The following is a 16,203-nucleotide window of genomic DNA, read 5'->3' on the forward strand; positions in this document are numbered from 1 at the left end:
TTATTCTTTTCTCACCTTTGTTTTGTTTTGTTTTTCTGTTTTGTTTTTTTTCTCTTTTCTTTTTTTTCTTTTTTCTTTCTCACTCTTTTTCCTACCCTTTCCTTTCTGCCTGTCAGGCCTGGTGTAAATAAATGAAATAAAATTAAAATATAAATATTAACAAGAGTACCCTATTGGAAAACTTATAGAGCTATTCTTGGAAAAGCAAATATGTTTGGTACACCAGAGCATTCGGATCATATTCCGATTGCGAAAACTGCCATACATGAGAGGCTTAAAAAATAAATAAATAAATAAATACACTGCTCAAAAAAATAAAGGGAACACTCAAATAACACATCCTAGATCTGAATGAATGAAATATTCTCATTGAATACTTTGTTCTGTACAAAGTTGAATGTGCTGACAACAAAATCACACAAAAGTCATCAAAGGAAATCAAATTAATTAACCAATGGAGGCCTGGAATTTGAGTCACACACAAAAAGTGGAAAAACACACTACAGGCTGATCCAACTTTGATGCAATGTCCTTAAAACAAGTCAAAATGAGGCTCAGTATTGTGTGTGGCCTCCACGTGCCTGTATGACCTCCCTACAACGCCTGGGCATGCTCCTGATGAGGTGGCGGATGGTCTCCTGAGGAAACTCCTCCCAGACCTGGACTAAAGCATCCGCCAACCCCTGGACAGTCTGTGGTGCAACGTGACGTTGGTGGATGGAGCGAGACATGATGTCCCAGATGTGCTCAATCGGATTCAGGTCTGGGGAACGGGTGGGCCAGTCGATAGCTTCAATGCCTTCATCTTGCAGGAACTGCTGACACACTCCAGCCACATGAGGTCTGCATTAGGAGGAACCCAGGGCCAACCGCACCAGCATATGGTCTCACAAGGGGTCTGAGGATCTCATCTCGGTACCTAATGGCAGTCATGCTACCTCTGGTGAGCACATGGAGGGCTGTGCGGCCCTCCAAAGAAATGCTACAACACACCATTACTGACCCACTGCCAAACCGGTCATGCTGAAGGATGTTGCAGGCAGCAGATCGCTCTCCACGGTGTCTCCAGACTGTGTCACGTCTGTCACATGTGCTCAGTGTGAACCTGCTTTCATCTGTGAAGAGCACAGGGCACCAGTGGCAAATTTGCCAATCCTGGTGTTCTCTGGCAAATACCAAGCGTCCTGCACGGTGTTGAGCTGTGAGCACAACCCCCATCTGTGGACGTCGGGCCCTCATACCATCCTCATGGAGTTGGTTTCTAACTGTTTGTGCAGACACATGCACATTTGTGGCCTGCTGGAGGTCATTTTGCAGGGCTCTGGCAGTGTTCCTCCTGTTCCTCCTTGCACAAAGGCGAAAGTAGCGGTCCTGCTGCTGGATTGTTGCCCTGCTACGGCCTCCTCCACATCTCCTGGTGTACTGGCCTGTCTCCTGGTAGCGCCTCCAGCCTCTGGACACTACGCTGACAGACACAGCAAACCTTCTTGCCACAGCTCGCATTGATGTGCCATCCTGGATGAGCTGCACTACCTGAGCCACTTGTGTGGGTTGTAGAGTCCGTCTCATGCTACCACGAGTGTGAAAGCACCACCAACATTCAAAAGTGACCAAAACATCAGCCAGAAAGCATAGAAGTGGTCTGTGGTCCCCACCTGCAGAACCACTCCTTTGAGTGTGTCTTGCTAATTGCCAATAATTTCCACCTGTTGTCTATTCCATTTGCACAACAGCATGTGAAACTGATTGTCAATCAGTGTTGCTTCCTACGTGGACAGTTTGACTTCACAGAAGTTTGATTTACTTGGAGTTATATTGTGTTGTTTAAATGTTCCCTTTATTTTTTTTGAGCAGTGTATAAAATGCATGATCTAAACAAAAAACAAAAAAAAAGCCCATGGACCTATGGATGAAATAAATGAATCCTGCAAATCTGTGGTAAATTTTAATTAATAATTTTAAGGGCAACAATTACCGTTGCAGACAGGTAAGAGCCCAGACTATAATTAGCATTACAGCAGATTCTTTAGTTAAGCACTCTCCCACCGCCCATGACAAATATCACGCTGTGCCTTTCTGACAGAATACACTGTCCTCTTCAGAGGAACAGAAATTATTACAGAACAAAGTCATTAAAACAGTCCTCTGGTTTTTATTTTCTTGACCAGTAGGACAATGTTAAAATAAGAGATTTGTGTTTTACTCATTTTTGTGTTAGTGGTGCACGATTTCATCCCTCAGCACTAGTCCAAAGATGGATGTCAGGTCACTGATTCAGGCCTCAGTCTTCAAACTTCAAGTATAGATCCCAAGCTCAAACCTCTGGCTGCTGGAGCATAGCAGAGCACCACAGTGGGAGTTTGTGGGAGACCAAAGTATTTTTATATTTTTGAAGTCCACTGCTCCATCTGTCTGCCCTCAGCTCTCATCTTCAGATAAGTCCAAATGAGTCAGAGTTGGACTCCAGTTCGTCTGTTTTGATCTTTGAGGACTCTTCCATGTCAGCCTAAGAGTCCTCAAAGCAGAATGAGGAGCCATCAGAGTGCATGTCAAGTGCATACCTTCTGTGTGCTGTAACGTCTTGCATCTCGAAAAATGCCTACTCCCTCACTACTGCCCATACCACAGCTGTAGAGCAGCTGCAACTACCAGAACAAGAACCAAATATTCTATTTCAGTAGAAAGGCACCCTTGCAGAAAACAATAAAATGTGTGAAATTTTACTGCATTCTTTGAACAAATGTAAAATTTAAAAAATGAAAGCCAGTCCAAAATAGTCCAAAATAAAACCTTAACATAAAGGAATGTATTAATTGATGTGAAAATAAATGTGGGATCAAAAATATATATATTTTTAGTGGTTTTCAATAGGACACCTTTTAGTATCAAACTTGAGTTTGGCAAAGATTGTCCAGGCAGCTCATATAGTGGCAAAAATGATGTTTCACTCATGAATAAACTCCTTGTATGTATGAGAGTAGAAAGTGCACTTAGATAGATAGATAGATAATAGATAGATAGTGTTTATTTGTCACATGCGCAGTTATACACAGTACAATGCACAGTGAAATGTATTTTGTACCTGCAACCATATATACACACACATATAAATAAGAAGAATAAAAATAAAAATAAGTAATTCACACTATACACTATACTCTATATACTATACACTATACACACTTTTACATGGAATTATAGATTATAAAATTTACATTGTGCAATAATAGTCCAGTTAGGGCTCAGAGTTGAGCAGACGGATTGCTTGTGGGTAAAAACTCTTTAGTGGAATTTGTACTTAGCCCTAATCAACAAATGTTACTGAAATGCTAATTTGTCAGTAAATTGTCAATTTCCATCAAGAGCAAATAAATAATATATTAATAAAGCTGTTATTGGAGTTACTATATACTATATTGGAGTTACTATATAGTCACTCTTACACAATGCTTCTGGTCATGCATTAAATTTAAGCAATTCTGGCAGATCATTGGTGGGGAAATGAACAAATGCTAAATTAATTTGCAAGAAAATGTCATCCAAATTAAGCGATCCCATTTAATTGGAAGTGATTACAATGGGACCAGATTTTTCATCTAAGGTAGGTGAAAATCTGACTTTTTTAGGGGATGATTTTATTGGAATTAATGTTGAGAAAAATCAGGACTTGCAGAAGCCGTCCGACTAGAGCGAAAATCTGATTTGTGTGACTTCAACTTAGACAAGTTTTACTGTATAAAGTGCGTGAAAAATAAAACTCACCATAATGCTGAATCAGTGTGAGCCCTGAGCTTGTGTTTCTGCAACTTGCTAGCTTGTGGGTTGGCTGGGTTCAGCCTCACTAATGCTATGTTTCCTGAGGTGCTGGTGACGGTTTCAATGAACCAGCTAAATGCTTAAGAACGGGCCCGCGTTTCCACTGTGGTTTGTGAACTGCTCCTTTACCTATGAGTGTGGGCGGGTCCTCGTCTGCACACAGAAGCTGAAGGGCACAAACGTGGGAGAAGACGCTCCCCTTTCTTGTGCTACGAACACATTTTACGGTCCAAACAAACAATGTGTGCAGCACAGAGGTAAACACAGACAGCAATTATGAGCAAGATGACAAGGACACACTTTGTGTCCTTTTATCTGTGATATGAACCGATACAGAGCAGCAAGTTCAGCATTAGAGCCCAACCTAATTCACCACCGTAAAAACTGCATCACTTTTCTTCTCTAATACACACCATGCAGTGAAATAGTGGTAGAAAACTTTACATGGAGATGGCAGAGCCACACCCTTGTCCTGCTTTTGCCACACATTCTTGGTTTGAGAACAGCTAGCTTGCGGGGCCTGAGTTGAACCCGTTCATGGTGGAAACACTCAAGAACGGTTTAAATACTGGCACCAGCATCCCATCGGTGAAAAACGGGCACACACCATCACAAGGTTTGATTTCACATGGAGTGTGGCTGAAGAGCTGTGGTGTGAAGCGCCGGAGCATGTTAGCTTGACGTGGCTGGGTCCGCCTGACGTCTATCCCCGGTGTTTTTAAGCTATATGGTAAATGACAAATGGATTGGTTCTTATGTGGCACTTTTATACTCCTGTTGAGCACTCAAATATTTAAACAAGCATTATGTAGGTCAACCAACCTATTTCGTTAGACAGGCACTGGAACCAGCGAAGCTAGTGGGTTAATTTTAGCGGCGATGTATCACATGACCGAGACAAGCCTCTTGACACACGTCAAAAGGGAGTCATAGACAGATGTAACAGAAAGAATCTGTCCATTTTTCAAAATAAAACATTGTTCAGACTCAGATAATAAGTAAACTGAAATAATCTAAGTTATTTGTTCTTTAACTGTGGCCTACTACCAAATAACCCACGGACCAGTACCGGTCTGGGGCCCGGGGGTTGGAGACCTCTGCTCTAAAAGACTTGTACTTGTGAGAAAGAATGTCATATAAAGCTGCAGAAATGTCAATTTTATCTGAAGATAATATATATTGTTCATTAGTTGTTTATTAATTAAAAATGTTCTTTTTTGCTGAATCACAAGAGTCAAATATACCGACAAACAAAAGCCTGAACCAAACCTCAACATGTTATACGTTATTTTTTGCCACAGAGTTTCAGTCGACAGCATAGATGATTTGTGAGGACAGGTCTGATAGTCTGATCTTTTAGTCCATAGATGAGAGAAGTCAGACATCTGGGTAAGAGAAAAAAAAACACATAAAAAGCATTCTGAATGCGAAGAAGTACTATCCTTGTAACAATCATTGAAAGAGATATCAACAGTGGGTGGTAAATAGTTGAGGAGAGGCTGAGGCACAGCTGTATCAGATTCAGCACCAGTGTGTTACGAGCTTTATGGGCTAAAGCTTTGTCAGTGGAGGCCGACCTGGCTGCTAATATCACACCAATATAAGAGAACATGACTGCCACTCCAGCAGACACAAACACAAAACTAGTGAAAGCTTTGTCATAATGATCAGACTTTGACCCAAGCAGTATAGCTATATCAGAACAAAGGCCTTTCACCTCTAAACTATCCAACTTTTCAAATAGTTCTAAAAACAACAGAGTTCGAATAATAATGTTTAGAAAACTGATTGTCCAAATCACAGTGACAGCTGCTCCTGTGTTTCTGATGGTGATGATGGCAGCATGCCTCAGTGGGTAACACACAGCAACATATCTCTCCAGAGGCATCACCACCAGTGTGAGAGGAGAGACCACAGCTGTGAGATGAGTGACAATGACAAGAAAAGTACATACAGGATATGACACTGTCATTTGAAAAACTGCAAGAAGTAAATGAACCTGACTCTGTCCCAGCTGTACAGTGTCTGCCAAAAGGAGGTTATAAAGAAGAACATAACGGCAGGTCTCACGAAACACCGGTTTACTCCTCAGAGTGAACAACATGATCCCATTAATGACGAGAAACACACAGGATGGAAGTGTAGTTAGAACTGAAATCATCACTCTTTCTGCTACCCTCTGATCTTGGACAGTGATGTTAGTGAGAGATGGAGATATACTTGACATTGCAGAGAAAACTAAAGGCAAATATTAAGCTATTGAAGAGACTGAAATACAAAAGCACAATGCCAGTTGTGTACAAGAAAAATGAAAAAGCAAGTAAATACAGTTAACCTGTGCAGAGTTAGCAGGTTAGAGTTAGTCCTTGTTACCATGTGGGCAGAGCTGTTCTGCAGTGTTATCATGAACTTACAAACAATTTATGATGTTTGTTCTAGCAACGTCTTGATGACACACATTACGTCAGGATGTTAACCAGATCACTAACCAGTGATGTAATCTTCTTGCAACTCGAACGGGCTTGGAATTGGACGCCTGCCAACTCACTCGTTTATACTTTATTTGTTCCAAACATGCATTTCAACATTTAAATGAAGTTAATGGGGTAAGTATAGAAAGGAGACACAAATTCACATTAAAGTACCTGCTGATAAACCAAAAAGCAATGTCGTCATAAGTACTGAACACATTTTTATACTTTTTTTTTTTTTTTTTTTTTTTTAAAGCCTGTCATGTCTGGTAGATCTTGCAAGCAGAACTGTGATCTGAATGCGTTGTTGTGCCAAACATATTTGCTATTTCAAGATGAGCTCTATAGGTTCTCAATAGGCTCTTCTTGTTGATGTTTTAACCCTTTATTTTATTTATCTGAGTTATTTTTCCACATACTATGTAACAGCCAGAGCTGACAGGCTGAAGAAGAGAAAAATAAAGAGAAGAAAAAGGGAGAGAGAAAGGGAGCAAAAAAAAAAGGGGAAAGAGCACAAGTCTATTAATCAGATACTTCATCACTTTAACATATAAAAAAATACTATCAATACTTGCAAAAATAAATTTGTGTGTGAAAAACAAAACTAACAAAGCATGTTACGCACACCAACAATTTTGTTGAGTTGTGATTGAGTGGGCGTTTGTGTCTGTGTCATGTTTGTGTCTGTGTCATGGAACGTACTTACTAATGAGGGCAAAACGCTGCAGCTCCACCCATCAGAAGCCAGAGGCAGGTACGGAAAGCCCCCGGAACCCCAGGCCACCAGCAGCCCACCAAGAGCCAGGAAGACCCCCGGCCACTCAGTCCAAAGACAACCGCACACCTACCCCAGCAGACGGGAGAGGGTGGTCTCAGACGGAGCCCCCCCAGTCGAGGAGCGAGGGCTCCAGGGAACCCAAGGCGATGAGAAGCCAGCCCCCCCCCAGCGGCCAGCCCCCTGCACTGGCCGGCGGCAGGGCTCCCGGGCCCACGGCACCCAAGGACCGCCCGACCCTCCACAGAGCCCCCCCCCACGCCGAAGAAGCCAACGCAGCCCCGCACCGCACCCCCAAGGGGGGCAGGCCAGCACCCACGCCAGAACACCCAGCCCCACCCAGGAACCCCGAGGCACCCCCATCCCAGGGGGGTAGGGGGGAGGAGGCAACCAGCAAGGAGCGGCCAGGAGGCAAGGCACAAGGCCCAGACCCAGGTCCAGCCATACATACAAACACACCCAGACACCCGTGTACACATTTATACACAGATACTCATACATGCCCATACATACTTACCCACACACAGATATGCCATACATACACATTCACTCACCCACCCATACTCACGGAGACGGTGACAAATACACAAAGACACACATTCATCCATAGCTACCCACCCTCTGAAGGCGGGGCAAGTGGAAACCACCCCAGGGCCAACAGCGACCCCAGGACGCCACCAGCCCGGTCCCCAAGGAACCCCCCGACCCCTACCCCGGGCGAGCCGCAAGAAATCGGGGTGTAAGATGACCCCTCCCCCCCTCCTCCTCCCCAACTTGTAGGTCTATGTGTTAATGTTTGTGAGTGAATGAGGTGTATAGGGTGCAGTTAAAATTGAGGGGACAGTTATGCCACAAGCGCCAACTGTTAGTCGTCAGTGCTTGCCCACACTGCCCCCCCAAAACCCTCCATGTCTAAAGTGCAAATAAAATTTGGAGACAGACAGTGACGAGGATCCGAGTGGGGCCACCTCAGCGGCCCATCTCATCAACCTCTGAGTAACATGCCTGCCCCAAAGGTCCTATGTGTATCAGGTTGTAAGTGTGTATGTGTTGTGAGTTATAATGACTAAAGTGCAATTAAAACGGAGAGGCAAGTGGTGGTGCAGCTCTCCACGTGGCCTCTCCATCCTACATCTGTGAGTGATGTGTATTCTGTGTGTGTGTGTGTGTTTGTGTATGGGGAGGGGGAGGGGGGGGGGGGGGGGGGGGGGGGGGCATATGACCAGGAAGAATCCTGGAAGAAGAGAGCCAGCTGTCCGCTGGCTCAATAGGCACCCCGACCTCCCACACCCCAGCACAGGGCAGGGGGAGGTGAGCCCGGGGCCGCGGTGACAGCATCCCGGAGCACTGCAGCACCCGAGGTTGGCGCCCTCGCCCCCACCGCAGAGGGCGGCCCGCTCCTCCTAGATGCCCATTCACTCAACAATAGACACAAACAGGCGACAGGACATACTGGCCTGGGCATGGAAATGCAGTGCCCAGTCCCCCCCAACCACCCCACCGCGGCCCCATCCCCCACCCCACCCCCCTGCAATGCAGGCACCCCAGGGCCCCAAAAGCGTAGACCGGACATCCCGACGTCAGGCCAACCCACCCCACCCGGCGGCGCGGTCGGGACAGCAGAGGCCCCCCCCGCGCCAGGGGGGGCCCACCAGGAGCCGGCGCGGCCCCAGTGCCGGGGCCCCAGACCCCAGCCCCCAAGCCACACAGGGAAGACCAGTTGGGATACGACAGCTAAACCATGTGGATAGATCTTCACAAATCCTCTGCCAAAATCTCTGAACTGGTACACAAGACCACAGAGCGTGTAGATGATTATCCTCTGAATTGCTTGTACAGTGGGTGCATATGTTTGAGTGTGTAAGGCCCATTTGGAACATCCTTTGTCCAGTGTAGTATGTTCTATGGAGAATCTTATATTGTACAAGTTGTATTTGGGGTCTTTTAGTCATTTTGAAGATATTTAAACATATTTCTGTCCATAAATTTTGATCCAGGTTGACAGAAAGATCACGCTCCCATTTTGTAATTGGGAGGGAAACTGAATCATCAGTTTTTATTAATAATTTATATAATTTTGATAACAATTTTGGGGTACAGAGGTTAAGAAATTCTGTTACCCAAGTAGGCATTTCTAGATTCAATTGATTAAGGTTAAATCTTCCCTGTAGGACGGACTTAACTTGTTGATATTCCAGAAATCTACCGTTGCCAATTCTATATTTTGATATAAGTTCTTGGAACGTGATAAAATTTCCATCTTGGATAATATGTTCTAAGTTATTTATACCCTTATCACGCCATAACGGAAAATTCAGCATTTTCTTTTTCTGACAAATATCTGGATTGTTCCAAATGGGTGTTAGTTTACAGGGGATGAGTGAAGACTTAGTTATTTTTAAAAATTCCCACCAGGCTGTCAGAGAGGTATTTATACTAAGGACTTTATAGCAGTTATGATGTTTAATACTGGAACTAATGAAAGGTAAATCTGAGATTTTTATTTTTCCACAAAACGCCTGTTCTAGATCCAGCCATGGGTTGTCTAATGAATTGGATTTGATCCACTTTGAAATATACTGCAATCTACTGCTTAAGAAATAGTAATAAAAGTTTGGTAATTCTAGACCTCCACTGTGTTTTGGCTTTTGTAAAGTTTTTAAGCTTATTCTTGACGGTTTGTTTTTCCATAAAAATTTTGAGATGTTTGAATCTAGTGACTTAAACCAAGGAAGAGTAGGTTTATTAGGGATCAATGAAAATAGATAATTAATTTTTGGTAAAACCATCATTTTAATGGCAGCAACTCTCCCCATGAGTGATATAGGTAAACTGTTCCAACGTGTGAGATCATCCTCTATTGTTTTTAATGAGGGGATATGATTTAATCGTACCAAGTCTGAGAGCCTGGCGGAAAAATTTATGCCTAAATATCTAATATTTCCTGACTTTAGTGGGGTCCTAGAGGTTCTCTGGAAATTACAATTCAGAGGCAAAACTGTTGATTTACTCCAATTGATAGAGTAATCAGATATAGATGAGAACTTATCTATCAGTGTGATAGTCTTCAAAAGAGAGCCTTGTGAATTCCCAAGGAAAAGTAATACATCATCAGCATAAAGGCTAAGTTTATGGTCCATATTTTCAGTTTGAATCCCATTTTTATACTTTTAATAAATATTTATACAGTTTTTTACTCAGGAATGTTCAGCACGGTGGCGCAGTGGTTAGCACTGCTGCCTCACAGTTAGAATACCATCTGGAAGGCCTGGGTTCAATTCCACCTTGGCTCGGGCCTCTCCCTCTCTCTGTGTGGAGTTTGCATGTTCTCCCCATGCTTGCGTGGGTTTCCTCTAGGTACTCCGGTTTCCTCCCACATTCCAAAGACATGCACTTACTGGGGTTAGGTTAATTGGCTAATCTAAATTTCCCATAGGTGTGACTGAGTGCGTGAATGTGAGTGTGAAAGGTTGTCTGTCACTCCGTGTTGGCCCTGCAACAGGCTGGCGACCTGTCCAGGGTGTACCCTGCCTCTCGCCCTATGACAGCTGGGATAGGCTCCAGCCCCCCCGCGACCCTTAACAGGATGTGCGGAAGCAAATGGATGGATGGATGGATGTTCATGATTTTATCCTTACAGTTTTTTAAAGATTTCAGAACTAAATCAAATCTGTTTATTACAGAGTTTTCAACTGGTTTTCACATTAAAGCAAGAATGTATGTCAGTAATTCAATTGGCCCAAACAGCTTTCAACACTTTAAATTCAATTTGAGCAATTATTCATTCAAGGGAAATTGTTTAAACTAAACTAAACATCCCATACTTTAAACCATATTTAGTTCAGCACTGAAAGTCAAACAAATGGAATGGCCATGGAAAAAGACTTTCGGATGGCCTCAAAGCAATTCTGGCAAACCATAAGGTGACTCAGGAGGGGATAGTGGTGCTCTACTCACCTGGTATATAGTGTGCTTCTGACTTCAACTTAGGGTATAGTTGGGCAATGGAAGGAATACTTCGAGGACCTCCTTAATCCCACTGACACGCCTTCTGTGGTGTAAACAGAGTCTGGGGACGAGGGGGATGACTCACCCAACACTGGGGGTGAAGTCACTGAGATGGTGACTCCTTACTGGCAGGGGTGGACGAGATTCGCTAATGTACCACCAGTTATAACAGTCTCTATTTGGGATAAAGCAGAATGGCTTGTCACATGTGGAGCACTGAACTACAGTTTTCGAACTGCGTACATGGGATCTTACTCTTTCAGCAACAGAGATCCCCGCGAAACCCTGAGTCAATACTTACAATACACCTTCCCTGCCCCCAAACACCTGGACTCTTGCAAATTTCAATATGTAAAGCATGCCACTAGACAATATAGTGCGCACACAGACACACAATATAAATGGCGCCACAGCAGTGTACGGTGATATTTTCTAGGTAATGGTGCATGTCTAACTCACCATAAAAAACACATTTACATCTAAACGGCATATAATACAAGGACAAGCTGAGAATAAAAAGTTACACGTACCATGAATCGCCTTCTGAGTAACAGCTGTTCGTTCGTGGGATTCTGCAGCCATAAAACCGGTCAAATCAGCGACGAAGTCCTCTACTAAATAATAATCCACTCTCGTGAGTCACTCTGTCGCTTTGTTGAAGAAATATAGCTTGTTTTGAGATATTTACACTGGTAGTGAGAAAAAGTACTGTAAACACTGTCGAGGTCACAGTGGCGCACAGAGTCTTACTTCTGGCTCGGCTTCGCTCACGTAATACGCACTCATTGTGCAGCAACTTTGTGGATTCATGTGAAAACACACCCCAAGGTGCCATACACCCACGTGCCAGGAATTTTATTGGCTATACATCTGTGGTTTTAGATTTTGGGTCAGAGTTGACCAATCAGAATGATTGGAAAACATTTGGGGCATGTCCAGAGAAGTCACATGGCGCTGTCTGGTTATTATTGGCTCTGGAAAATCCATTTTATAAGATGATTGGCCAAATGAGGTGTCAATCCAATTCTGAGGGTCTAGTCTGTCATGTAAATGCATTGTAAGGGTGGACTGCAGCATTACTGTAACGCTATGAGGCTTCAAATTCGGAAGCACTTCAAACATCCCGCAGGTGAGCCGCTGTGATTGTTGTTGCCCTGATGCTGTTCAATTTTCAATTTATATGTTTTTTGGCAACAGCACTCCCCTTCTCAGATCTGGTCTGGATCTCCTGTAGGCCTCCCTGTCGCCTGATCACAGTGCTGTGTTCCTGGCCTTCAGTAGGGAGTAGACAGTGCTGTTGAACCAGGGCTTTTGGTTTTGAGGCACTCTGATTTGTTTGGTTTTGGTGGAGCTCTCCACACAGAATCTGATGTAGTCTAATACTGTGGAGGTGTATTGCTCTGTGTCTCCCTGATCAAAAAGCTCCCACCTTAGCCACCGCAGAAGCACTCGGCAGAAAAACCGGTTCAACTCCTGCCCCGCAAACTAGCTGGTCTCGAACCAAGAATGCGTGCCGAAAGCGGCAGAAGGGCGTGACTCTGCCATCTCAACATCAACTTTTCTACCATATTACATGTGTATTACATGAGAAAAGTGACACAACTGTGAATTAGGTTGGGCTCTAAGGCTGAACTTGCTGCTTTGTATCAGTTCATATCACAGATAAAAGGACACAAAGTGCGTACTTGTCGTCTTGCTTTAATCGCTGTCTGTGTTTCCCTCTGTACTGCACACAGATGCTGCAGTAGTTTGGTTTGGACCCTAAAACGTATTTGCAGCACAAGAAAGGGGAGCGTGTTCTCCCACTTTGTGCACTTCGGCTTCCGTGTCCAGACGAGGACCCGCCCACACTCATACGTAAAGGAGCGGTTCACAGAAACGCGGTGGGAACGCGGGCCCGTTCTTAAGCGTTTCGCCGGTTCATTGAAACCAGCACCAGCACTGGCACGAGCACTGGCTCTTCGGTGGTGGGAAAGTAGCACTTGTGTGAAAATAGAAAAGAAAGAAAACAGAAAGGGAGAGACAAAGAAGAACAAGAAGAAGAAAAAAAAGAGAAAATAGAGAGAAAACAGAAAAAAACAGGAAAGAGTGCAAGTAAGTAAACAAATAGTTCATCACTTGTTGAACATAAAAGATACTGACAATATTTGCAAAATTAAAAATTGTGTGGGGAAAACAAAAAACAAACAAACAAAAAAGAATCATGGTTACACAAACCAACCATTTTGTGTTATGATTATGTGGGTGTTTGTGTTTGTGTCATGAAATGTACTTACCAATGAGGGCAGAACGCCACAGCTCCGCCCATCAGAAGCTAGAGATGGGCAAAGTAAGCCCCAGGAAGCCCAGGCCACCAGGAGCCCATCAAGACCTACGAAGACCTGCGGCCACTCATTCCAAAGCCAACCGCACACCCACCCCAGGAGACGGAAGAGGAGATGGAGCCCCCCCAGCCGAGGAGCAAGGGCCCCAGAGAACCCGAGGTAATGAGAACCCTGTCCCTATAGAGACTGTGTTTGCACCCAAACCACCAAAAACAAACCAAAAATCCGTAAAAAAAATTTTAAGCACAAAAATTCACAAAGAAAGAATATAGCATCCTCAACTGCACCAAAGAATAAAACATTAGTAAATTATTTAATAATTGATCAACATGTTGGCAGCATTAGGCAGCATTCTTAGAAGGCCTAGCATATTTTTTCATTGCTATGCAGATGATATCCATCTTTGTGTATCCATAAAGCCACATGACACATGACAATTAAACTACAAAAATGTCTTAAAGACATAAAGGCCAGGATGACCTCTGATTTCCTGCTTCTAAATTCAGATAAAACTGAAGGTATTATACTCTACCCCGCAATGTCATATGTGGCCATATGGCTGGCAGGGGTGGACCCAAACGCAGGGCACACGAGACAAAACTAAATTGTGAGGCAGCTTTAATTCTGAAATCTTCTCACAGGATATAAAACTCAAAATCATAAATGCAACCAAAGCTGTACAAAGGACAAAATAACAAGCCTGGGTGAAAAAGGGAAAAACACTAAATGGGGGAACAAAGACGAGAATGCAACAAAGAACAGAGAAAAACTGAGGGCTTCAATACACACAAGGAAATTAGGGAGAGTGGAGACAGCAGGGAACAAACGGGTGAACCAAATGAAACTAAAAAGACAAAACAAGCAAAACCAAACACAAAGCACAGGGAACACGAGACTGTCAAATAAAACAGGAAGTGACCAACCATGACACACATGCAGACTTGACAGAACACAGAGATGCACAAACACAAAGGGATACAAACATACAGCCCCTCAGACAGGACCTAAGAGGAACATGAGACAAGGAAAACTAAACTCTGGAAAAATAATAACATAGAAAAATACAGAAATACAAATGTGAAAAACAACCAAATCAACCTAAGAAACAAAGTGAAGAAAACTCAAGTCCAAAATGCTGGGTCAAACTCCAGGATCATGACATCATCATGGTGTCTAACCAGACACTCTGGATGGCATTACCTCTGCCTCCAGTAACACTGTGAGGAATCTTGGAGGACACATATCCTGATGGCAACCGCGTGCACACCCCAGAGGAGGAAGGAAGAATAACTAATAAACATGTTGCTGGTTGGGAGGAGGTAACTATTGAAGTTAACTCCAAAAGACCAACTGGAGCAAAAGAGTCTAAACAAAAACCGGCAGTGCTGAAAGCAGCCGAACATGAACAAGTCTTTGAGATGGTTTTGAATAATTTTTTTCTCTAATGTCTAAAATTTTATTTGTAAACCACTGCAGCGCCTTGATTCTTATCAGCTATTCTGTTGTAGATTCTTTGCTGTGGTTTGGCATCATTGTTCTGCTGCATGTCTTAGTTTGGACTAAGCTTTAGCTGCCCTACATTTGACTGTAGAATACTTTGGTATTACAGAGAAGTTCATGGTCAACTCACTGACAACAAGTTGAAGAGACCCAGTGGCTGCAAAACAAGCCCAAATAATGACCCCTACACCACCATGTTTGAGAGCTGGTATGAGGTGTTTGTATTTTCACCAAACATTTCAGTGTGTATTACACCCAAACATCTGTCCACAGCCACCACTTCTAGAGCTTGAGTTTTAGAACTGCTTCTTCAAGCCATCATAGTCATGCTTTGTTTAAATCTGCACAAAACGTATTTTCAAATGTCAGTGTTTCCGTAATGCTTTGCACATTGATTTTTAGCCATAGTTCACAGAATGTCTGTATGAACAAAAGACTGCAAACTTGACTGTCTATTGTTATGTCTGGGAAATGTACACTTTCTTGTTATGTCTTATCATCCAAACTGTAAAGCAATTTGTCACTGTGTTTTAAAAAGGGATATATTAATAAAACTGTTATAGGCATTATGATAAATCTGGAACAACTTGATGTCATGGTCCTTGGCCGTCTCCCCAGCGTTTTATGTTTAATTTTATTTTCCCCGTGTTTTCCTAGTTTGTTTTGGTTTTCATTGTTCTTAGTTCTGGTTTTATCATTTGTGGTTTTCTTGTTCCTTCACCCCTGTCTCCCCAGTGTCTGTGTTCTGGTGTCTGTCTTTTTTTCCTACCCCTGAGCTTCTATGTTTCCGTATTGAGTTTTGATCTCAGTGTTGTGACTAGTCTGCGTTTCTGTCCCATATCTGTGTCTCTGTTTCCCTGTGCCGTGTTCCTTGTTTAGTCACTTCCTGTTTTATTTTGACAGTCTTGTGCTCCCCGTCCTTTGTGTTTAGTTTTGCTTCCCGTTATTAGTTTCATCTGCTGTGCCCTGCTGTTTCCTCTTGCCCTGATTACCTAATGTGTATTTAAGCCCTCAGTTTTCTTCTGTTCTTTGTCGTGTTGTTGTCTATGTTCCAGCTGTGTGCATCTCCATTCCTTGTTCGCCCTAGTTGTAGTTCTGGCCTCAGACCTGCCCAGTTTATTTAGTTCATACAGTCCTTGTACTCAATAAAATTCTTTAAGTTCATTTTGGGGTCTGCCTTTCCTGCCTGTCACAGCAACCATGACACTTGATGTCACAGGAGCAATCAGCAGCAATAAAAAATAGCTGTCAACAGCAATTTGTCAACTAATTTTTCCTAATCAACAACCCTTTCAAAGACCCCGCAGAC

The 16,203-nt window shown here is 43.3% G+C and overlaps 1 protein-coding gene across 1 annotated transcript; it reads right to left on the reverse strand.

Moving 5' to 3' along the window:
* Positions 1-2,431: 2,431 nt before the first annotated feature.
* LOC115791900 (odorant receptor 131-2-like) lies at positions 2,432-6,043 on the reverse strand. The gene is made up of 3 exons (XM_030746196.1): positions 5,116-6,043; positions 4,261-4,322; positions 2,432-2,506 (listed from the first exon to the last, which is right to left on the reverse strand). The coding sequence occupies exons 1-3, from the start codon at positions 6,041-6,043 to the stop codon at positions 2,432-2,434; spliced, it is 1,065 nt and encodes a 354-aa protein (XP_030602056.1).
* Between the last annotated feature and the right edge of the window lie 10,160 nt (positions 6,044-16,203).

This window comes from Archocentrus centrarchus, chromosome 14, assembly GCF_007364275.1.
Source record: "Archocentrus centrarchus isolate MPI-CPG fArcCen1 chromosome 14, fArcCen1, whole genome shotgun sequence".
Classification (NCBI taxonomy): Eukaryota; Metazoa; Chordata; class Actinopteri; order Cichliformes; family Cichlidae; genus Archocentrus; species Archocentrus centrarchus.

What these genes read in the sequence shown, in the direction of transcription:
- LOC115791900 (XM_030746196.1), bottom strand. Translation starts at nt 6,043, where the DNA reads ATGTCAAGTATATCTCCATCTCTCACTAACATCACTGTCCAAGATCAG. An exon ending in ATGCTGTCGACTGAAACTCT is followed by an intron (nt 4,323 to 5,115) that starts GTGGCAAAAAAT and finishes CCCGCAAGCTAG; the next exon opens with CTGTTCTCAAACCAAGAATG. An exon ending in TGTGGCTCTGCCATCTCCAT is followed by an intron (nt 2,507 to 4,260) that starts GTAAAGTTTTCT and finishes GAGGACTCTTAG; the next exon opens with GCTGACATGGAAGAGTCCTC.